The 24,127-nt window shown below is 57.8% G+C and overlaps 1 protein-coding gene across 3 annotated transcripts in view; it reads left to right on the plus strand.

The window, feature by feature from the left end:
* Positions 1-24,127, plus strand: part of TBC1D22A (TBC1 domain family member 22A) — a 323,216-nt gene that overhangs the window by 13,248 nt on the left and 285,841 nt on the right. For all 3 annotated transcript variants that reach the window (XM_047065603.1, XM_047065604.1, XM_047065605.1), the window contains exons 2-4: positions 8,164-8,220; positions 9,020-9,321; positions 12,545-12,721. In XM_047065603.1, coding sequence (XP_046921559.1) covers positions 8,164-8,220; positions 9,020-9,321; positions 12,545-12,721 — 536 coding nt within the window. The remainder of the gene's footprint in view (positions 1-8,163; positions 8,221-9,019; positions 9,322-12,544; positions 12,722-24,127) is intronic.

A 24,127-nucleotide genomic window follows, 5' to 3' on the forward strand; every position in this document is an offset into this window, starting at 1 on the left:
CTCCTGCTGTTGTCTGCTGGTCACAGGTCCACCCTTCTTAAGTCTCACTGTCTTAGTCTGGGGGTGACGCATGGTGTCGTTTTCCCCCGAAGCTGTGGCAACGTTTGGTTCTGTGGTGGTAGCCTTGCGAGCCTGTGTTGTTCGGGCCTGTTCGGAGGTCTGTGGGTGACGCTGTAGGCCGGGGGCCCGTGCGGGATCAGGCCCCCCCCGCGGCACAGCCACCTTCCTGGACATCCGGTCCGGGTGGGGCGCCCCGCTGGTTCTTCCCTGCCCTCCTGCCCCCCTCCCTCCGTGCGGCATCTCCACGGAGATCTCATCGGCATGTCCTGTATTTCCCCCGCTTAAAGTGCACAACGCAGTGTTTTTCGTCTGTTTACGGAGTACGGCCACCGCCGCCGTGAACTTGAGAGTGTGAGCTGCACGCGCGCGGGAGCCCCTCGCTCACTAGCAGTGACGCCCCCTCCCTCCCCGCCCCAGCCCCTGGCAGCCATGGGCTACTTGTTTCTGTAGATGTGCTTCTTCTGGACGTTTCTTGCGTTTGGAATCACGTGAGGTGCGGCCCTCTGTGACTGGCCTCCTTCACGGAGCGCGTTTTCGGGGCCCGTCCACGTTGGAGTGTGTGCGTGTGTCCGCGCTACATGCCTTTTTGTCACTTGATGGTGCCCCATCGTGTGGGGGCGGCCCCGCGTGAGCCCAGCGCTTGCCCGCTGACGGGCATTTGGAGTGCTTCTGCGTTCTGGCTGCCACCAAGAGGACAGTCACAAACAGTACTTCCTTTGTGCCCACGGACGTTTTCATTTCTCTGGGCTGCATTCCTCGGAGCGGAAACACAGGGTCACGCGGCAACTGACCTTGGAGAACCCCGGGCCTGTCCTCAGAGCGGCCGCCCCACTGTGTCCTCTCGGCAGCGCAGGAGGTTCAGAGCCTTCCCGTTCTTGCCAATGCTTGTGTCCCCTTCCTAATTTTTGCCAGCCTCCTGGGGTGACACGGTCTCCCATTGTGGTTTCGGTTTGCATTTCTCTGACGACTAAAGCTGTGGTGCTTTCTTTTGAAAGGCTTCTGTGCATCGTGCAACCAGAACAGGGGTGGCCGGGCGGGCCCGGGGCTGGCCAGGAATGCGTCCTTGAGGAGCGCTCCGCCTTCTGGCCCTCTGGGTGGCAGAGACGGAGCTCCTGGCAGCCTCGCAGGGAGCACGCCAGGCCCGCCATCCGGTGTGAGGAATAAGCTGTTACACGTATAGAGTTGAAGCCACTGGATTCTGTCCCTGGACCCAGCTCCTCTCTCCACTCACCCCTACCCACTGTCACTATTCTGAATTTGTTTTCCTTGCGTGCAACAGGAGTTTTGACCACTCGTACCCGTATCCAAAATGAGTTTCATTTTCCGTTTTTAAAACTTGGTATAAACGGGGCGCCTGGGTGGCTCAGTCGGGTAAGCATCCGACTCCAGCTCAGGTCATGATCTCGTGGTTTGTGAGTTGAGACCCCGCGTTGGGCTCTGTGCCGACAGCTCGGAGCCTGGAGCCCTCTCTGCCCCTTTTCCGCTTGAGCTCTGTCTCTCTGTCTCTCTCAAAGAGAGATAAACATTAAAAAAACACATTCTGTAAATGATGTCATACTGTCCCTATTCAAGTTACTCTTCAGTGGTATGTTTATGAAGCTTACCAACCTGATGCTTGTAGTTCTTCCTGTCTGTTGTGGCTGGTACTCCTGTTAAATGTATATGTTCCCGTTTGCTTATTCGTCACTCAATTGATCATGGACATCTAGGGTTTTCTTAAATTTTTCTTTTCTTTGTAGTATCACCGATGTTGTGGAATCTGTCTCCCATGTCCTTAGGCCAGGGTTTCCCACGGTGTGTACCTGGGAGTGGCATTGTCGTGTGTATCTGCTTTTCCTCAGGAATCACTAGGGTCCTCTCTAACGCAGCAAATTACTGTAGTGTTTCAGAGCAGTGCAGTTTATTAAAAAGTTTATTGGTTAACATATTTTTTAAAGAACAATTTCATTATGTGAAATGAGGTGGGTATGTTAGCTGCTATTTTTTCTTTTAAAATGGTTTTAGCCGAAGCCTGTTTTTCTTTTTAGCTACGCAAGAGCAGATAAAAATGCAATTTTAATAAGATAAAAAGTGATGCCTTTTAATCTGAGCCTGAACTTTGTTGGAACATTTTCTGCTCACTAAGCACAAGTGGGGTGCCCGTGCAGAATTCATGTGTGTGCGCTGTCCCGGGAGGGGAGGGGCCCGAGGTGTGCGGTAAAGGGCAGGACTTGGTGGAAACGACGTGCTCGCAGTAGGCCGAGACCACTGCCTGCTGGCTGTGAGCTGTGTGCGCGTGTTGAGACATAGGGAGTGGTTCAGGGGAACAAAGTAGATTGAGGGTACTGGTGGGTGCGGTCTGTGGATCACTCTGTGGCACTCAGGCCGCTGTCATCCATGGCCGGCCTCTTTTTTACATGTTCTTGGGTCTGGGACGAGGGAGCTAGAGCTCAGCAGTTACTGGGTTAGCACTGTGCCGGCTTGTCCTTATTGGACCTAGGACTTGAACCCAGGCCCTTTGATTCTAAGACTGGAGACTGACTGACTTTCTTTCTTTTTTCTTTCTTTCTTTCTTTCTTTCTTTCTTTCTTTCTTTCTTTCTTTCTTTCTTTCATTTTTTCTTTTCTTTTCTTTTCCTTTCTCTTTTCTCTCCTTTCTTTCTTTCTTTCTTTCTTTCTTTCTTTCTTTCTTTCTTTCTTTCTTTCTTTCTAATGTTTATTTCTTTTTGAGAGAGAGAGAGAGAGGGCAAGCGAGTGTGCACCGGAGGGGCAGAGTCGGGGGGAGAGAGAATCCCAAGCAGGCTCCATGCTGGTGTGGGGTTTGATCTCATGAACTGTGAGATCATGACCTGAGCCAAGATCAAGAGTTGGACGCTTACCAACCTGAGCCACCCAGGAGCCCCAAAATTGGAGACTTTGTACCAAGGTCAGGGAGGCCTCCAGGATATTTCAGGAAAGGGACCATGACCGTGACAGAGAGGTTGTGTTTAATCCAGGCAGGCTGATAGGTTTCCTTGAAAAGGAGCCCACGGGTTCTGTCAGGGATCAGGGTCAGGAGTTCATTCAGCCCAGTCACAGTGGGGATGGCTCGTCTCTGTTCCATGGTGTCTCGGGTGTCACCGGGAAGGTCCAGCAGCTGGGAGGGAAATCAGAAGAAGGCTGGTCACTCATGCGTGTCGCGGTTGATGCTGGCCATCTGCTGGGACCTCACCTCAAGCCGTTGGCTCTGGTGCTTACATGTGGGCTCCCCCTGTGGCAAGTCTGGGCTTCTTCAGAGCATGGTGGCTGGGTTCCGGGAGAGAACCCGAGAGAACCAGCTGGAAGCCGTGTTGCCTTTCAAAAAGATGATATGTTTATTCAGACTCACATATAATGTCGTTCACCAGCTTAAATTCACATGGGACAGGGGCGCCTGGGTGGCTTAGTCGGTTAAGTGTCCGACTTCGGCTCAGGTCATGATCTCGCGGTTCGTGGGTTTGAGCCCCACATTGGGCTCTGTGCTGACAGCTCGGAACCGGGAGACTGAATCGGATTCTGTGTCTCCCTCTCTCTCTCTGTCTGCCCCTCCCCCACTCATGCGCGTGCGCTCTCTCTCTCTCTCTCTCTCTCTCTCCCTCCCTCCCTCCCTCCCTCTGTCTCTCTCTGTCAAAAATAAACATTTAAAAAATTAAAAAAAAAATTCACATGGGACACCACTCACTCATTTGAAGGGTGAGATTCAGTGGTGTTGCGGTGTATCCAAAGACTTCCCGTAACCATCGCCACTGTCAATATCAGAGTGTTTATCGCCTCAAAAAGAAACCCTGTACTCTTTGGCTGTCACCCCAACTGCCCATCCCTCACCCCAAGCAACCACTAACCTGCCTTCTGTCTCCATAGATTTCCATTCTAGACATGACATATAACTGGGGTCATATAATAGGTGTTTTATACGACTGGCTTCTGGCACTTAGCGTAATATTTTCAACGTTCTTCCTGTAGCGTCAGCACTCATTTCATAACCGAATACTATTCCGTCGAACAATGTTCCGGTTCACCACGTGTTTGTTCTCATAGAACATTATAAATGCCAATTCACTTTTTTATCTTTGTAAGTAAGCTTCAAGGTTCTTAAGAGTTTGTAGTGCTGTGTGCTTGTCTTTGCCTGCCTGGGACTCCCCGTAATGCCCGTCACAAGGTGGTAGCTTTCCAATGTTTATTAAATTCTGCCGAAAAATTTTAGGATATAAAAGGGAACGATAAAAAAAAATTGTTTTCAGTGTTTATTTATTTTTGAGAGAGAGACGGAGAGACAGCACAAGCAGGAGAGGGGCAGAGAGAGAGGGAGACACAGAATCCGAAGCAGGCTCCAGGCTCCGAGCTGTCAGCGCAGGGCCCGATGTGGGGCTCGAACTCACAGACTGTGAGATCGTGACCTGAGCCGAAGTCGGATGCCCAACCGACTGAGCCCCCTAGGCGCCCCTTTTAAAAGGGAATATTTTATGTAATTGAAGTGCTGTGCCACAGGCACAGGAGTGGAGGAATGGATGGACGGCTGAAAAAATGGCCCAGTATAAATGCCGCACATCGAAGATGGTGTCCTCAAACCAGTGGTGAAAAAAAAGGATAGGTTTTTGACAAATTGCATTGGAACAGTTGATTATTTTTTTAAAAAAGTTTTCTTACACAGTACGTAGCAAAATAAAAGAAATTCTAGGTGGCTGAAAACTTAAGGGTAAGAAATGAAACCACAGAAGTGTGGAATGAGGATACGGTGGAATACTTAGCCGGCTCGGTAGGTCTGGTGGCTGAACGTTCCTGTGCTTCCTAATTCCTAAACCCGTGGGAAGCCCTGACCCCCAGAGTGAGGGTGTTAGGAGGCGGGGCCTTTGGGGGGTGAGGAGGTCCTGAGGGTGCAGGTGTCCCCCGCCCACCGTGGTGGGATTAGGGCCCTTATAAAAGACACCCCAGGGACCTCCCCTGCCCCGTCCCCTGCCCCTTCGCCTGTGCCTGCTCGGCCAGCCGCCTGCCGGGTGAGGACACGGTGAGGCGGCACCTTCTGCAGCCCGGAAGTGCTTTGATCTTGGACTTCCGGCCTCCAGAACCGTGAGGAATAAATGCCTTTGCTTATAAGCTGCTGCCCCATGTGTGGTGTGTTTGTTAGGGTTGGAATGGGCTGAGACAGTGGGGGTGGGCCTTTGTTTTTAATCTTAGAGAGAGTGTGTGAGCGAGGAAAAGAGGTCGGGGGCTGGGGGAGAGAGAGAGAGAGAGAGAGAGAGAGAAAGAGATTGAGAATCCCAAGCGGGCTCCACACTCGTCATGGAGCCCAACACGGGGCTCGATCCCACGACCCTGGGATCATGACCCGAGCTGAAATCAAGAGTCAGCCTCTCAACCACCTGAGCCCCCCGTGCCCCTGGGGTGGGCCTTTTGGGGTATAGTCGTCAGAGCAGAGCCCTGGGTAAAGCATGAAAGTGAGGTTGACTTACCAACATAGACCTTTGAGCTTCCACAAACCAGGCAGACGGATTTGTCACCTTGTCTGTCACCATTCTGTTCTACGTTCTGGCTTTCTCTTGCTGCTGTGACAGACTACCACAAACCCACTGGCTTATAATACCCACGAATTATCTTACGGTTCTGGAGGTCAGAAGTCTGACCTGGGGTTGGTGGGCTAAAAGGAAGGTGTTGGCAGGGCTTTCTGGAGGTTCCAGGGAGAAGGCGTTTCCTTACTCTCTCCAGCTTCTAGAGGCTTCCCATGAGCCTTGGCTCGTGGCCCCCTTTCTCCATCTTCACAGCCAGCAGTGTAGCCTTGATCTGAGCATTCTTCATGGCCTCACTCCCTCTCAGAGGGCGGGAAGGCTTTTAAGGACTCGTGATCGTGATCGGATTGGGCCCACCTGCCTCGCCCAGGCTACACCCAACATTTATGTGTTTGATTGCGTGTGCAGAGCCCCCTGTGCCGTGTGAGGGGACACATTCACAGGTTCTGGGATTACGATGTCTTTAGGGGCCACTGTTCTGCCAGCCACACTGCCTGAATGACAAGAAATCCTCTGTTGCCAAAAAGGTTTTTAGGGTGCAGTAGGAAGAGGGTGAACACCCCCTTAGAACGACGGACAAAGGGCCCGAGTAGGCGGTTTACTGAATGGAGTAGCACAAGCGAACAAAAGTGTTTCAAAATTATTTAACCTTCCAGGGGTGCCTGGGTGGCGCAGTCGGTTAAGCGTCCGACTTCAGCCAGGTCATGATCTCGCGGTCCGTGAGTTCGAGCCCCGCGTCAGGCTCTGGGCTGGTGGCTCGGAGCCTGGAGCCTGTTTCCGATTCTGTGTCTCCCTCTCTCTCTGCTCCTCCCCCGTTCATGCTCTGTCTCTCTCTGTCCCAAAAATAAATAAACGTTGAAAAAAAAAATTAAAAAAAAAATTGTTTAACCTTCCGAATGACTGAGGGGACACACAGGCAGCGTTGGGAGCACTTTTCTCCCATAAAATCAGCAGTGATTTGGTTGTCCCCCCGGCTGCTGTGTGGACAGTACGCGTCACAGTGGGCAGCGCTTCGGTTACGACGCAGTTATGTGGTGGGACAGCGAGGTTAAAGGTGATGCTGTCCAGGGAGGTGGAGCGGGCATGGGTCACCTGGTGCTCATTCTGCTGTTACCACTTTTAAAACCTTTCAAACGTTGGAAGTAATTACAGGTTTACAAGGAGTGGCAGAAAAATTTGTGCCCTTCTCATCATGTTTTTGAATCTGATACGGAGCGTGTATGTTTTTGCACGTATCAAAGGTCAATATAAGGTCATATATAAGGTCAATAAATATAAGGTCAATAAACGCATTTACGTAAATTGAAAGGTAACGATACGGGGAAGGGTCATGGCATGTTGCTCAGTGAAAAAGGTAGGGTTGCATTCTGTCTTTAAAAATGAAAACGTTCTTCTGTGCGTGAAACGCCTCGGCGTCTGCCTTTGTTTTCGCGTGTGTGCACCGCCGACCGGCTGCTGTGTCAGTGTTACTGTGGTTGTCTCTTGTGTGCGGACGGTGACAGGAGGTTTCCCTGCTAGCGGCTGGAAGAGCGGGCTCTGTTTGTTTCACGTAAGTGGGAGCCCGAGGGGGGCGGACGGGTGGACTGCGCTCTCTCATCTTCCTGTTCGGCCGCGTTCCGGGCTGGTCCCGCATCTCAAGGCTGTTTCTCACCGTGGCACAAAGGCCGGGGAATCTCGAGGCCTCCCGCCAGAGTTCCAGCCAGGAAGAGAGGGAACGGCTGCGGGCCAGGGGCGTGCGCTGTGAAACCAGGAGGGGCTGTGCTACCTCTGACTCACCTGCGCTGGGTCATCTGGCCTTCCTGGCTGGAAGCCCCCCCAGCCCAGGAGGAGGGGGTGTGGGTTGGGCTGCTCAGCTGACCACCCTGCTCACCTGCCATTTTCCAAGTTTATTCTGATGAGCCGAGGAGTTTTACAATAAGACTATTTTGTCTTTAAAAGGCTATGTTTTTTAATTAAAAACTTTTTTTTAATGTTTGTTTTTGAAAGAAAGAGACGGAGCGTGAGCAGGGGAGGGACAGAGAGAGGGGGAGACACAGAATCTGAAGCAGGTCCAGGCTTTGAGCTGTCAGCACAGAGCCCGATGTGGGGCTCGAACTCACAGACCGTGAGATCGTGACCTGGGCTGAAGTCGGACGCTCAACCAACTGAGCCTCCCAGGCGCCCCTAAAAAACTACGTTTATCTTCTCTTTGTAATTCTGCGTTTTGTCTTTAGACAGAGTGGTACCAGGTGAGAATTTCCAGATGGGCATTTGGTCATCAGGGCTAAGTCCTGCCGGTGGCACCTGGCCGGAGAGCAGAGGCTGCTGGAGCTTTGGGAGTATCCCCCAGCCCTCCGTTGGCTTGTCACCGGTGCTGCCTGGGGCCCCGGGCCGAGGCCCATTTGCAGGGCGGGCTGAATGCCCCGTTGTTTGTGCGTGTGGGCTTGTGTGGCACCATTCATCCCTCCCGGACGGGCCCTTGGGACCCGTGGCAGCTGATGGAGGGTGGCTGCCCTCAGGCTCGTATGTGGGTTGCTGGGAACTGGTCCTTTTCCTGAGTCAGTGGTGGGCTCTTGGGGAAGCGGAAGAGAAGCTAATCGGTCTCCCTTCTCTTTTTTAAACAGCATCCAGCATGTGTATGGCGCCCAGCACCCCCCCTTCGACCCACTGTTACATGGCACGTAAGTGAGGCCTGGACTCAGGCTGCTTTAGGCACGCTCTTGGGCGCCGTGGTGACCCTCTGGCTCCCTGGGATTCCTGAGGGGGAGGCGAGCGGTCTTCCCTTCCGCAGACACGTGTCGAGGCCTCGCACGGCCCGTCCTCTGGAGGAAGGCAGACTTGGAAGCCCGGCCCGAGGTGGGGGAGCCTGTGCGGGAGAGCCCGGGGCTGGCACCCCCTGAGCTGGTGGGGGAGGGCCTGGCTCACGGCGGTGGGTTTAATTCCTCGCCCTTGGCCGCACTCTGCGCGGTCACCCGGGGCCTGCTGTGCCCCTGGGTCTGGGCTCTGCCCCAGAGGCACGCGAGAGGCATTGTGGCCCCGCAGGACCGCGCTGTCCTTGTTTAAGGACCTTGTGGAAGCTGTGCTCTCTCCAGGTCCGTGTACCAGAGGCCTGTGTTCTGTGGACAGCCCCCCTGGGAGGTTTGCAGGCACCGGCCAGCGGGAGGTTTGGGGAGCAGGTCTGAGTGTCCTTACTGTGCATTGCTGCGTTTGCTCCCAAATCGGTTCCGTACGAGGGCTGAGGCTGCTCAGCGTGACTGGCCCTCGAAAGCCTCTCCTTCCTGCCACTGAATCCTTACGAGTCTTCTTCTGGATGCTTCTTTGGATCGTGTTTGCTTTTACCCTCAGCTTTACCCTCAGCTCAGCTGAAGTGGAACCCTCACGTGTGCGCTGTCCCACCGGGGAGCTCCTTCCTGACGGGATCTGGGGGGGATCCTCTCGGGCCTCCGGGAGGACAAGCAAAGACCTGCCTTTACTTCGCAGCCTGCTCAAGGCCACGCCCAAGGTGCCCACCACACCGGTGAAGGCCAGGAGGACCAGCACCTTCCAGGAGTTTGAGAGCAACACCAGCGACGCCTGGGACGCCAGCGAAGACGACGATGAGCTCCTGGCCATGGCGGCCGAGAGCCTGAACACCGAGGTGGTCATGGAGACGGCCAACCGCGTCCTGCGCAACCACAGCCAGCGGCAGGAGCGCCACAGGCCGCCCGAGCCTCCCACGGTGCCGAGCGGTGACCTCCGGCTGGTGAAGTCCGTCAGCGAGAGCCACACGTCCTGTCCTGCAGGTGGGATGGGGGCACCGAGCAGACGGGGTGCGTTTCTGAGAGAGAAGGGGCCGGAGTCCTCTCCCTGTGGGCGATTAGGTGGGTTCCGTTCTGGGTGCGGCGGGAGCTCCCAGAGTGCCCGCGGTGGACTTTTCTTTGCCCTACCAGCAGAGCGCTTCTCTCCTCCAAGTGCGGGGGCCAGCTTTTGTGGCTTTTGTGGCTGGTCGTGGGAGACATGGCTAGTGCAAGGCCCCGGGGGACCCCGTCTCCCTCCTAAGTGCACCCCGGTTGTTCCGGGGTGACATTTCCAGCCGAGGGGCCGGGCTGCTTGCACGTTCAGAGCCTGCACCTCTATCGGCAGCTTCCAGCGATCCCCTGCCCCGGGTCAGGTACACGTGGGGGTGGGGCTGGGGTGGGGCCCGGGGTTTGGAGTGGTGAGTTCAGGTTATAAACTGAAGGATGGGATCAGCGTGTGTCTGGTACCCTGTGCCTGTGTTCAGTCCCCTTGGTGGCCCGTTTGTCGTCGGGATGGCTCACTCTGTGTCCGTGCCAAGATGGACACGTCAGTGTTCGTTCCTGCTCGACCGGGCCCGGCGCAGAGGTGTCGACTGGCACCTGGTGGGAGTCTAGTGGGGAGACGCGAGGAGGTGAGTCTTTCACCCCCGCGAGCGGGACGGGGCCTCAGAGCGGTGGAAGCACCCGGGTGTAGAAGTCCCAGGTTTGTCTTGTTGAGGAGGGCATATCATGGAAGGTTTCAGAGAGGAGGTGAGATCCGTAGGGTTTCCGGGAGGGTGAGGCTCTGGGCTCGGGCGGGGAGGTGCCGGGTCGGCTGGCTTCCCTGTGGGGTCACGTCCGTCTTCACGCTTCATCTGTATGCTTTGCGGGTTCCCCAGAGGGCAGGGACCACGTCCCACTCCCTCTGCTTCCCCTTGCTGTACCGCGTCATTCCATGAATGTTGCTGAGGTACCCGGGGCTGTCCTCAGGGCCTGGTGACCACGTGCTGTCCCTGCCTCCACACCCCGCCCCACCCTCGTCCCTGCATGGGCCACACGGCCGCTGTTCAGGTGAGGGACCTGTGAATTCCATGGGACGAGAGTGCGCGTGGCGCGGTGCCATGCCATTGGGAAAGCCCGGGATGCTGCATTCCACAGGGCACGGTCTGCTTGGAGCGCTGCTTGTCCTTGCCACGGCCAGCGTTCGTGTCGGGCGCCTGTGCCTTTACGGCGCGTCACTGTGGGGCGCGCACGTCACCTGCTCAGTGTCTGCCCCTGAGAGACGGCGGCCTGAAAATTCAGTGCTGTGCCGCGTGGCGCTCTCAGGCTGGCCTTCCGGTGCCTGTTCTTTACCTCTAGACCGTGCTGCCTTCCTGAGCAAACACCTGAGAGATCTAGACCTGCAGTCAGGTGCGCTTGCTTGATTTAGGCTGCCGCTGGCTTCGTGGCAAGGTGCGTGTCTGCCGGGAAGGGGGCACGGCCAGGTGAGGTCTGTGTCGGTCGCTGACCGTGACTGAGCTGCGAGCGGGTAGTGGGTGGGCACTGACTGGTGAAGGTTAGACCCACTCTGAGGGGCCCCGGAGGGGGGAGGCCGACATGTTTTCCACTCACAGTAGCAGGGAGACCTGGCTGTCGGCCTTCCGGCTTCCTGGGGGGACCTGCTGTCGCTGTGCCTTCCAGACCCCACCTGCCCCATCGTAGAGTGACCAGATGTGTGCTCCATGCAGGAGTCAGTGGTCCTCACGTATCCTCAATGTGGGGCTTGAACTGAAGACCCGTGAGATCGTGACCTGAGCCGAAATCAAGAACCGGACACTTAACCGACCCAGCCACCCTGGTGCCCCTTGTCACGTGTCCTCATAAATCGCACTGATCCTGTCCGATCGCAGAGGAGTGAGATCAGCACACTTAGTTCTGCGACAGAAGGGGGACTGTTCTTTCTGCCCGTTGTTTTTCCTAAAGAATCATGACACGTGGCTCGGTGATAGATTCTGAGGGTGGTGGTGTTGCGGGGGGGGGGGTCTGAACATCCCGCCACTACCCTCCCCGTTCCCTCCCCCTGCAGAGCCCTCCCCGAGGTGGGCCAGTGGGATGCCTCCTGCAGGTGAGGGGTCAGCCCTGAGGAGGGGCCGGGAAGTGCTCTCACCATGACGCCCACTTCTGTAGGCTTTTCTGGAAGCCTGACTGGGCCGGACTCTGCCCAGAGGCCGTGGGCTGCCTTGCTGCCCTGTGGGCTGAGGGTTTCTGTGTGAAGCCTTCCCCATCTGGGTTTTTAGGGTGACGGGTCCGCTCTGCCGACGGGAGGGACGGTGGGGGTCCTCCAGCCACTGCTAACAGCCAGCACGCACGCTTCACGTGTCTGTCCCTGGCCCCGTTTCATTTCCTGGAGCTTATTTATCCCTCCGCTTTAAATCTCATTTTTGGAAGGTGTGAACCCTCGATGGTATTTCGACCTGGGGGTGTGCGCCTGTCACTGCCATTTGCTCGTGGGCCCCTGTTGGTCCCGGTGGCTCTTTGTGAGTGGCCTGTTGGGCCTTGGGCTCTCTCCTGTGGCTGTTCCCGGTCTTGGCTTGCTGGGTTTCATGCACTGTTTCACCTCGGTCCCGTGCGTCCAGTCGCGGGGTCGCTGGGCCTTCCTGCGTGGTGGTAGGTCCTCTGGGTGAGGGCCGGGCAGGCCCGCAGCCGCTGCCCCTCCCCTACGTGCGGTGGGCTCTTGCTTCCTGAGCTTTCTCTCGGTGAGGGTCCCTGCCCCACCTCCCCCATGGGGCGTGGGGAGATCCGGGAATCCTCAGTGCCTTTGTGGGCCTTGTTCCCCTCCACGTGTGACTCGGTGGTTTCCTTCCGTGCTCAGGCCCGGGGGACCCTCATCCTTGCTCGGTGTCAACAGGTCCTCGGGCGGTGTCGCTTGGTACGCCTGGCAGGCCTGCTTTGGAGGACCCTGACCGTCGGTCTGCCCTGAGGCGGGTTTTCTGGGCATCACCATTTTGCCTTTGCGTGGGGCATGTCTGTGTTACCGGTGAGGTGGCCGGGCTTCGTGGGTGTCCTCTAGTTTCATTTCATTGCCCAAGAAACCCGGGTCTGCACTGCCCGGTGACGGGAGGAAGGGACAGCAGTGACACAGTGGCGCTCACCGAGGGAAAGTGGCACAGGTGGGGCCTTCTTCATGGGGAATGGCCGCTGGGGGGTCCGGGAGGCCGTCCTCACCCCCTGCGCACGCGCACTCTCTCTCTCTCTCTCTCTCTCTCTGCAGAAAGTGCCAGCGACACCGCCCCTTTGCAGAGGTCCCAGTCTCTGCCGCACTCGGTGACCGTCGCACTTGGCGGGATGTCAGACCCCAGCACCCTCAGCAGCTCAGCGTTAAGTGAAAGAGAGGCCTCCCGGCTCGACAAGTTCAAGCAACTTCTGGCCGGTCCCAACACAGACCTCGGTAAGTCCGCCGCTGGTGGAGGGCGCGTGGCTGTGCCGCGTTCTGGGGTTACCTCGTGAGGGCGTCTGTTTGTGTTGTCCTGCCAGCGAGTCCCGAGGAGGAGAGTCGTTTGTCCTTGTGCTTTACTTTAGACGCATTTCGGTAACTTGCTCCCAGCGCGGTTGATCAGGGATTTTCTGTCCTTTCTCCTTTGTGCCCCCGTGGAGCTCCTTCGGCTTTTGGAGCCGCTCTCGTTTGCTCCGCAGGACCAGCCAGGTTGACGTCCCCGCTCTTCATAGGGTTCATGGGGCGCAGGGCTGTGACCGGTGTCGTGACTGCTGCTGACTTCGCACCTTCCTCTGGGGGCTCAGGGTCAGTGTGGTGTGTGATAGGCCGTGAGTGCTTGCGGCGGGGGGGGGGGGGGGGGGGGGGGAGGGGAGGAGGAGCCAAGGCAGGGCTTGGGGGGCAGGCCAGCAGGGGACAGTGCAGTCCCAGCCTGGTTCCCGGGGGCCATGGGAGCCATGTGGGGGCCATGGGAGCCGCACGGGCTCTGAGGCACGCGCTTGCCTTGAAACCTCTCTGCTGGAGTTCACTTGCCTGCCGCCTGCGAGCTTTCCTTTGTACGTCTCGTCTCTGTAGAGTGTCCCTCCGCGTGGGGCGTCTCGCTGGATGCGGGCGCTCTCCGGAAGGCGGGATGTGGCCGCCGTCATGAGATGGCTCATAGCTGGGCAGGTGCCAGGGTGGCTGGCCCCGGGGCTGGCGCGCCGAGGCGGTCGGCATCCCACTCGGCCAGCAGGTGGCGCACGAGGCACGTGGCTGGCCTGCAGGGCCTGGGGGAGGCCGGGTGGGCGGAGCCTGGAAGCTGAGCGGCCCTGTCCACCAAGGTGCTCCCCTCTGCGTGCAGAAGGGTTGTTCCCCTGCACACAGAAGGGTTGTGTGCTCATTCTGTTGATGGCTTTGTGCGTGCACGTGTCACACATTCACACAGCACCGAAGAACGTGCGGCGGAATGCCCGCCTCCCCCCACCTCCTCTGCCTGCCAACTTCTGGGCGTCGTCTTCCAGACACGGTGGGGGCACGTGATGTTTTACACTTGCTCTTTTCATGTGATTTCACATTTACAAAAAAGTTGCAAGAGCGGTCCAGGCGACACCCACGTTAATGCCCTAGTCGTTTGCATTTTGCCCCTTTCGTTCTGTGTGTGTGTGCTCGTGTGTATGCGCGTTTTTCCCGAACGTTGGAGTTTGAGTCTGTTGGACGCATCGCATCCCTTTCCTCCTGAGAACGTCTGTCTCTGCGTGTTTTCCAAGCGCAGAGACTCTGGGCGTAACCACAGCACTGTTGCCAGAGTTGGGACATCGCACGTCGATATGGCGCTCTTATGTCCGCCACGGCCCACGTTCACATCGTGCCTGTCGTCTCGGCGATGCGCTGGCTGTCTTCTTCCTCGTCCCTCACCTCTGGCGGCCTGGAGCAGCGTCCCAGACTCGCACCGTGTCCCCGGGTGTTGGTGTTTTGGAAGAGGGCAGGCCCGCTCTTCCGTGGTGTCCGTCAGCGTGGCTTGTCTCGTTTCTGCGGGTGAGATTCGGGCCCGTCGCTGGCAGGAAGGTCGCCTAAGAGGTTTGTGGTCTTGTCGCCATGGCAGGAGGCCACCACTGGCTTGTCCCAAGTGGATGAGTCCTATCCAGTCACTTGGTTAAGTTGGCGTCTGTCCGTTCCACTGCTGGAAAGTTCCTCTTTTCCTTTGCTAATTCAGAAGTAATTTCTAGAGAGAGACTTTGGTGTCTGCGCATTTGCACAACCAGTTTTCTTCCTCCACACGTGTGGTAATGCTGCTCTGCCCACGCCTTTGGACTTCACGGTGTATTTCCTACGCTCGTGCTGACGGAGCGCCTGGCCTGTGCTCTGCTGTGCGGCCTGCCTATCTGCGGTGCCTCAGGACTCGTCACTGTGCCTTGTCACTGCTGTTACTGCAGTGGGCTTGGGGACAGCCTATCAGACCCCACACTAATGACCGGGCCACTCATAAAGCATCCCGGGTGTGGGTGCGGCAGAGGGGAGCCTGGCAGCTGGGCGGCCGGGGTCTAGCCCACCAGGGGGTGTCAGGTGGACCTGGGGCGAAGGAGTCCACTCTCAGGGTTTGAGGATATACCTTAGCCACTCGCTTTACTAGCCCGTCAGCACAGCTGTGCCCCGGAGGCGGTGTGGGGAGGTCGAGTCACGGAGGGAGGGTGGGGATGCTGAGGACACCGCTCTCCGGCCCCCGGAGGGAGCGAGCCCGGTCCTGCCCCCGCTGTCCCCGTCGGTCCTCCCCGTGGCGCTGGCGGGGCCGGGTGTGCAGATCCGGGGGACGATGCGTGCGCGGTGCCGGAGAGCGCGCCCGCACAGGATGGACGCCGACCGGTGTGGTCGGTGCCTTGTTCTGGTTCGTTTGCCTTGGCCAGTCTCCCTTTAACTTGATTTTCCGGGCACTGACGTACGTGGTCACTGTGTGGTCACTGACGAGTCAGGGTGGTTTGCTCACGTGCCCCGGTTGAGTTAAGCGGTCTCTAACAGCAGGCGGCGAGGAGGTGGTCGGTGAAGACGAGCTAGGTCTGACGGGAGGTGCGGCTCTGGTTCAGGATCGGGGGCCCCGTCAGGCTTCTCACGGACGTGGTCACGGACGCGGCTTGGGGAAACCAAAGTCCTACTTACGAACAAAGCGGTCACGGCCTGTTGGCAGAGGGGCCGCGTACGGGCAGGATGAAAGGTTAACATGTACAAATGAGATTCTTTTGTTGGGCTGGTGGCCTTCCGAGCCTTTTCTCTCTTCAGCCTGCTAGTTGAGTATTAAATCCAACACCAAGAAGCTAAAACCAAAGCTTTCAAATTTAAACAATTACTGGATTCGTGTGTCGCGGCAGGAGAAAACACAGCCAGCGAATTGCCTGTTTTTATAAGGCATTTAAGATGGCTTTGGAAGACAGTGGAATATATTATCTTCACATTACATAAAAGACATAAGTGGCAAATATTTGCCAATGTTGGAGAAGCAAATCACTGATGTGAGAAGTGCCCACAGAAATGATTCTACCTGCTGAATGTCATTTCGTCGGCGGAGAGCTGTTTCTCTTTGTTTAGCTTGTGCTCGGTTATGAGCCTGGGGATGAAAGCAGCAAATAGAACTTAACAGCTCATTCTGCTCTTAGCATTGACTCAATATTTACTTGTGCAAAAGGCTGCCTGCTTTGAAGCCCGAGAAAATGACACTTGGAGACGTTCATTTTTATCGCGTGCGGCTGCGTGGGAGTGGGATCGGGCCGTGTGCAAAACACGCGGGGCCCGAGGCCCGCGGAGCCAGCGCCTCCCAGGCGTGGGGCCTTGAGGTCAAGGGTGTGAGGCGCCCGGCCCTGGCGCTCCGGGTGTTCAGACGCGACTAGAGAAGGAGCGAGGCCGGGTGCACGGACTCGTCGTAGTTCCGAGTGAGCACTGAGGCTGGCTCGAGGCTGGCGAGCGTCCGAGTAGAAGGAGGCAGGGAGGCGAGGCGGCTGTTGGGAGGAGGGGGTCTGTGGAGCTGTTCACCCCAGAAGCGAGACTTGGAGTTAGCTGTCCCCACAGGGCCTGGGGCTGGAGGACAGTCCTGCGGGGCCGTGATGGCGGGACGAGGCAGTTCAGCCCCAGCGTCAGGCCCTGACTGCATGACTGGAGAAACGAGGTCCACCCTGCGGGGTCTTGTGACCAGGAGGTCGTTTACGTGAAGTGCCCGCATAGTTCACTCGCTCTTGGTGTGGGTGCTGGGCAGAAACAGGGAGCCAGACCCCCGGGGTCCCGCTCTCCAGGAGCTGACATCCCCGTGTGAGGAGACAGGAAGGCAGGCACACACACACACACACACACACACATTCAGGGCTCTGGAAACTACCAGAAGGTGCTAAGTGCACGTGGAGAACAAAACTGCCGAGGTAAAGGCTGGGTGCTGCTGGAGATGAGCGGCCAGCAAAGACCCTTGGGAACAGGCACTTTTGTTTCTTCATTTCTTTATTTAAAAGTTTCCGTATTTATTTTGAGAGAGAGAGAGAGAGAGAGTGATAGCCAGCCGGGGAGGGGCACAGAAAGAGGGGGAGAGAGAGAATTCCAAGCTGTCAGCATGGAGCCTGACATGGGGCTCGAACTCACAAACTGCGAGATCATGACCTGAGCCGAAATCAAGAGTCGGACACGTAAACAACTGAGCCCCCCAGGTGCCCCCGGAATAGGCACCTTTAAGGGAAGGTCGATTTGAAGGTGGGGAGGGGTCTTCCAGGGGCAGCCAGCTGCGGGACAGGGCACCCAAGCCCTGAGGCCCAGGGCCTGGTGTGGGAGGGCTGGGAGGGGGACAGAGGCCAACAAGCAGGAAGGGGCAGGTCTTGAGGGTGCCGAAGGCACAAAGGAGGAGCTCAGCATGACGCCTCTGGAAGGTTTTGAACCAGGGGAGCAAAGCTTGGCACGGGACATCTGAAATTTCTTCCACGGAAGAAAGATCCACGGAAGATTTCCAGGCAGGGTGTCGCCAGCGGCCTGGGGCTGCGGGTGGGTCCTTGGGCAGCCACTTGGGAGTGTGGAGGGGTAGGGAAGAGATCAGGGTAGTAGACTTGGGAAGGGGCCGAGGCTGTGGGCTGGGGGTGCCGCAGGGCTGGCGGAGGGGGGTGCTGGCGCCTGGTTGGACGTGAAGCCAGGTAGACTGGGGAGCAAGGGAGGCCCAGACCGTTATGGTGGGAGCCTAGGGCTGTAGGAGGGGGTGGCTGGTACACACAGAGACGCGTTGTTTCACTGGGGACACAGAATCAGGTGCTCATGAAACAGAGCCAGGGAGAGCAGTGTGTCCAAGTAACTGCCCACGTGCTGCCGTTTTGGGTGCTTTCTTTGTGCTGGTGCAGCGCTCTGTGCGCGTATCCGTGCGTGTGGACGTTCCCCGGCTGGCGCCCCGTGCGTGCGTCTGTACGTGGGGACGGTCCGTGGCTAGTGCTCTGTATTCCTCCACGGGGATGGTCCCTGGCTTGGCAATAGTTCAGTTTATTGTTTCCAGAATTTACGATGGTGCCAAAGCGATGCGCATCCGGTGGAAGTTGTACTCGGAATTTTGAGTCTGATCTTTTCCTGGGCTAGCGATCCGCGGTACGCTCCTCTCGTGATGCTGGGCAGCGGCCACGGCTCCCGTCAGCCTCTCGATCGCGAGGGTCAGCGGTGGTCCACCGACGACCGTTCTGTCCCTCACTTTCTGCACGGTGTTCGAGCAGTTACACGAAGACAGTCAGCGCCCTGCTGTGGACTGGGCTTTGCGTTGGCTGGTTCTATCTCACCGTAGGCTGATGTGAGCGTCCGAGCACGTTAAGGTGGGCCGGGCTAAGCGGTGGTGCTTGGCAGATTAGAGCATTGAATGCAGAGACGAGTCAGAATGTGTGGCAGTGGCCCCGACCCCGACGTGCCGGCTCTCTGCTCCGGGCGGGTCTGGCCCTGGTTTGCAGCTGAGGAGGTTGAGACTTGGGTGCAGCAGGCGGGCCCCGGGGCCCTACGGTGAGGTTCTGGGGGGTGGGAGCCGGTCCCGATGCAGGCTCCCCCCGCACTTATTCCCGGTTAGCGTGGCCGCCGGCCTTCTCGGTGCTCTTCAGAGGCCTGAGGGAGAGGGGCCTTTTCATTCCCCAGGGCCTCCTCAGAGAGCCTGGGGCAGAGGGCTTGCCCTGGGCGCTGCGGGATGACTGCAGGCGCTGTGGCCGGAGGGCGCTTCTGCTCTCCCTGGTCCTGGCCGTGGGCCGGCAGCGCCCCGCATCGCCCTCTGGTGGCCAGGCGCCGGCCCTGCAGCCGGAGCTGCGTGGCCGCAGCAGTGCACCTCCGAGCGTGTCCTCAGGGCGAAGGTGGTCTTGGGGAGCCTTGGGACGGCTGAAGGGTGAGAGGGGCGCTGAAGGGTGAGAGGGGCGACAGGAGAGCTCCAGCCAACTCCGCCTTTCCCTGGAGTCTGCCTGGGGAGGATGACACTGGGAGCTACCAAAGAGCAGAGACCCCACGGGGCGGGGGGGTGGGGACTAAGGGCCACCTAGTCTTTGTGGTTTGTGCAGCCTCCTGTAGCAGTGACTCTCTGTGTTCTGTGCAGGCCACCCCAGCCACGCGCTGGTCTCAGACACGTGCTGCTTCTCCCCCCTGCCCCGCTCCTTTCCTCCCCTCCCCCCTCCCCCCCTCGTCTCACTCTGACCCATACCACCCGCACCTCACCTCTCCTCTCCTCCTGCTAACCCCTGCTCCCTCGTCCCTCCCCTGCTCTTCTCTCCCTGCTCCCTCCCCCTCTCTCCCTCCCCTCTTCCTTCTCCCCTACCTCATCCCTCCTCCTCTTCCTGCTCCTCTCCCCACCTTCAGGGCCTGACCTGACCTGACCTGGCCCTTCCTCTCAGGCCTCCCTGCCTCCCCGCCTCCCCGGCCTCGCACCGCCGTCCCTCTGCCCCGGATTTCCGCGTGACTCACTTCCTCCAGGTCTCTGCTCGAGTGTCACCTCGTCACGTGGATCTCTCGACTAAACTGTGGGCAGCGGCTGCCTGATGCCCTCGCCCCAGAACGCCTCACCCGCTGTGGCGCCTCCTCGGCCGGCTCTGCCTTCCCGTAGAGCACCCCTCGCCCTCGGCCCGCTGAGCGACGGCTGGACGTTTCTGCCCTCCCTTTGGGCACGTCTGGTCCCCTCTCTCCGCTTTCGTTCCTTGAATTACTCAGTGACTCCCGCTATCTGAACGACGGTGCTGCAGCCGCACCACACGTCCTGTCACCGCGGGCAGTGTTCCTGCTGCTTGCCCTGTCAGTTCCACCCCGCCTGCCCTTCAGAGCCTTTGCCCCGCGTGGGCCCCGCTCTCGGCCGGCCGTCCTCCCACCCGGGTCGGGGGCCGCACACCTCCTCCTCGGCCTCGTTTCTCCGCCCTGGCGCTTTTGTGAGCGTCACTAACACGGTGTTGTGGGAGGTTAGAGAAATGGGAAGGAGGATAAAACTGACCGGCAGATTTGCCACTGTGGGGGCCCCTGGCGGCTCGGTCAGTTGAGTGTCTGACTTGGGCTCAGGGTATGATCTCCCGGTCCGTGGGTTCGAGCCCCACCCTGTCTGTGCTGACGGCTCAGAGCCTGGAGCTGCTTCGGATTCTGTGTCTCCCTTCGTCTCTGCCCCTCCCCTGCTTGCTCTCTGCCTCCCTTGGTCTCTCAGAAATAAATGAAAAACGTTAAAAAAAAATCGCCACTGTGCCCGCATGCTGAGCGTTGTGGTCTGTGCGTCCTGCCAGTTGCCGAGCTCCCCTGGGAGGTACTCCCCACGTCGGCTCCCCGTGTCATCGCGGCCTTGGGATGGGAGCACGAGGGCCCCAGGGACCCGCCGCCCTCGGCGTCCTTCCTCCAGGCCACGGGTCCGCCATGGGCTGCGTGTAGTGGCGCCCCGCTTGGAACGGACCAGACCGAGTGTGACACGGCGAGAGACGGTACTTCCTGCAGGATCGCGAGCAGAGCAGACCCGCAGTTTGACAGGAGACCTCTCAGGGCTCGTTCAGGGAACTCTGTTGAGTGACGGTTTTCTGTGGGCGATCCTAAGAGCAAATGTTAAAAACACGTTCGTGAGTCTCCTTTACAGACTTAAAAGTCAGTCTTTCACACGTTCGTCTTTTCACTCTGATACTTGGCTTTGTAGGGTTGGATGTTAGAGGAGCGCGTGACGGGGGTGAGGCCGCGGGGCCCGCTTCCTCTGTGAGGGTGAGTGAGGGGGGCGGGAGGCCTACACGAAAGAACCGCTGCTTGCCCCCTGCAGCTGTGACGCAGCACCCCCCCCCCCCCGGCCTCTCTGCCTCTCATCGCGGCTCAGGTACGTCCGTCTGCCCGCGTCCGTCTTCCGTGTCCGTCTTCCCGCGCGTCAGCGAGCCGCTCATGAGTCACCCGCCCTGTCTTACGGGCCTGGGATGGGCCTGGGTGGTTCTCAGGAAGCGACGCTGGAGGGCGCCAATGCTTGCTCTCTGTCCCTGTGGTGGGGAAGCGCCCGTTTCACCGGCCGACGCGGGGTGCCTTGCGTTGAGGGGTATCAGTGAGCACTTGCGTCGGCTGCAGGTGACAGAATCAGACTCGGGGACTTGGAGGCAACTGGGGTTTAGTTTTCTCCACGTGACGCGGGGGGAGGTAGCTTGTTGGCGTTGGTTCGCTGCGTTGTCATCAGCCATCGAAGCTGGGGGCGGCAAGATGGTGGTCACCGTCTCGTGCGAGGTGAAGGGCAGTCACCCCGGCACCTGGATTCGTATCAGGAAAGCAGAGTTTGGCCAGAGCTGGGTCACACGTCAACCCCTAGCTGCAAGGGACCCTGACAAATGAGTATCTCGTGCGGCTCAGCCATTGGCACTTTGAAAGTGGGGTTCTGGTAGCAGGAAAGAGGGAGGGATGGGTCCTGGGGAGACAGCCACCCCCGTGCGTCGCTCAGATGGATTTGCAGGTTTGCGTCACCTCCCCGGATCTCTAGTTCCCTGAGGGCAGAGGCCGTGTGGCTGTACCTAACCCTGTGCCTGATGCACGGTAGGCTCCGGAAGACGTTACAATTGTCTCACGCTGTATGCAGAATAGTGGGTGTGGAGGGAGCCGAGGGGCACACTTTGAAGTTCAGGGGCAGACACGGCCTTTAGAACGAGCTCTCCCCCCGCCCCGTGTTTTCCCCAGAAATGGAGTGGACACTCTGAAGGGCCACAGGCCATTGCAAGCGGGGGTCTAGCTCTGGAAACTGCAAAGAAAATGACGTTTTCGTTTTACGATGGTTTGTGCTTTCTGGAGTCTGTTACGAAAAAGAACGACCACCAGTGGGATGAGAACTGGTGTGTGTCGAGCTGAGCCGAGCTGAGAGGAGAGCCGAGCCGAGGACGGTTGTAAAAATGCGTTAACTAGGGAAAACGTGCTGATGCCTTCGGACCCCCTGGGGCTCAGGGTGTGAGGGGGAGCCGTTCCCTGAGGACGGAGAGGTGACGGAGCCTGAGTGGGCACATCTGGTGTCCGCGGCAGGCGGGTCACAGCGGGGTCTGGAATGGCGTGTGCCGACTGCGGGCCCGTGAGCCCTAGCGGAGGACTCGTGTCGCTCGCGGCCCTCGGCCCCAGGTGCTGCTTCGCTCCGAGCCATCGCGGAGGCGGCGGGCTTCCGGGCTTCGGTGCATCGAAAGGAGGGAGTCTGGCCCTCGCTTGGCGTGATGATGCCATGTCTGAGTCCGTTCCGGCCACGCTAGCGGGACACTGGACGGGGGCTTCTAATGACAGATGTCCATCTCTCAGCGTCCTGGAGGCTGGAAACCCAGGGCCCAGGTGCCGGTCCTTACGTGGCCACGGTGGGAAGGGGGCTCCCCGGGGCCTCCTGTGTAGGGACCCTGACCCCACCCTGGGGTGTGGCCCTCAGGCCCTGCCCGCCTCCCAGAGGCTCCCCCTCTAGACCCCGTCTTGCTGGGAGCCAGGATCGAACATGTGAATTCTGGGGCCACCAGCAGCCACTTTGCTGGATGAGACGCAGCAGTGCTGGGTCACTTGCCCACGGAAGTACCTCCCCAGTTTGGTGGTGACCGTACGTGATCGATGGAGCTGGCGGCCTCCCGTCAGCCCCATTTTGCAGACGAGGAAACTGAGGTTCGGTAAAGGAGGAGGACGTGCCTGAGGTTAGGGCTGACTGGTGCCCGCGGTCCTTGGGTTTCTCACCCGGCTCCCTTCTCCCTGCTTGCCGATGTGCCCATGGTGAGCCCCAGGACACAGGACCTCCCCTCTAGACATGTGGTGTGGGAGGAAGTCATACAGGGTTAAAGAAAGAAAACAGGAAGAAACATCTGGCGAGTGGGAGCGGAAGGCTCGGGAGATGAAGGATAAATCAGTGCGGCCTTGCACCTGGATTTACTGGGGAGAGGAAGTTGAAGTTCAAGTCGGCAAGAATAAGGAAGGCGCTGGGCTTCGTGGAGGGAGGCGAGGAAAAGCACCTTTATCCTGGATTTATTGCGGGAGGGGAACGTTGCCAGTATGGCTCTGGTTTGGTTTTTAGCCAGCTCTTGAGAATAATATAAACGGAAGGCTTTCTGGTAAAATCTTAGACTATGTGCAAATTGGTCCTAAAGGGAAACAGTTCAAGTTTGTTAGAACGCTTAAAAAGCCAATGTCATTTTCTTAGGATAAGTTACTCTAAGAAAATTAGGTGAGGATATCTTTTCAAACCCACTTTTTAAAAAAACGTTTTTAATGTTTTATTTTATTTTTGAGACAGAGAGAGACCAGAGCATGGATGGGGGAGGGTCAGAGAGAGGGGGAGACACAGAATCCGAAGCAGCTCCAGGCTCCGAGCTGTCAGCACAGAGCCTGATGTGGGGCTCGAACCCGCGAACTGTGAGATCGTGACCTGAGCCGAAGTCAGGAGCTCAACCGACTGAGCCACCCAGGCGCCCCTTCAAACCTACTTTTAAACCCATGATGTAACTCGTGTGTCTGTCCAGGGTCCTAGAAGGGAGAGTCGGCACAGCACGGAGGGTGAGGAGCCCCCCCCTCCCCCGCCCCCCGCAGCCAGCCCCCCGCTGCTGACTCAGCACCTCAGCGACAAAGGACATGGAGGGCAGGGCCCAGGCTGTAGGCCCCATGAGGTCCCCTCGCGCTTTGCCGTTTGCCAGCAGAGTGGCCTCGGCAGTGTTTTCAAGCTTCTTTGACTTTACTTTCTTCACCTGTAAAATGGGTACATTGACCCTCGTCTTGGAGGCTTGACGAGCTAATCCCCAGAGGTGGTGAGTGCAGCGCCTAGCACGCGGTGGGCCTGCCCTCCTGCCTGTGCGGCTTTTCTTCTCCCTCTGCCTCCTTCCCCCACTGTTGTCTTCCCCACTGAGGCGGGGAGGATGCAGGTCGATTTGTTACCTTTATTTCCGGTTAATATTGTATCGTAAGCCTCTGCCATGTGGCTACAGTCTTCATAACCGTCGTTTTTAATGGCTGTATAATGTTTTAGAAATGATCTCTACTTAAAGTTTTTATTAAAATTGTGTATCTGTCTAAATCAGCATTTAATTTGTATGTCTAATCAAAATCTAGGCGTTTAATGTAAGTATTCAAAACATGTAATATAATTTACGCTAACAGAATCGCTCCTTGGTGTTCTGGACGAGAGGAGGGGTAAGAATGCACAAGAGTTTGTCACTTAAAGTTTGGAGACTGGTCGTGTTTAATTTTTTGTTTACTAGTCTTGAATTTTTTTTTTAACATTCAGTTTTGAGAGAGAGAGACAGAGAGACAGAGCATGAGCAGGGGAGGGGCAGAGAGAGGGAGACACAGAATCCCAAGCAGGCTCCAGGCTCCCAGCTGTCAGCACAGAGCCTGATGTGGGGCTCGAACCCACGAACCGTAAGATCGTGACCTGAGCTGAAGTTGGATGCTTAACTGAGCCACCCAGGTGCCCCAACTAGTCTTTTT

Source organism: Lynx rufus, unplaced genomic scaffold, assembly GCF_022079265.1.
Source record: "Lynx rufus isolate CCGP_SWC_20201006 ecotype Redwood Valley unplaced genomic scaffold, mLynRuf1.p SCAF_7, whole genome shotgun sequence".
Lineage (NCBI taxonomy): Eukaryota > Metazoa > Chordata > Mammalia > Carnivora > Felidae > Lynx > Lynx rufus.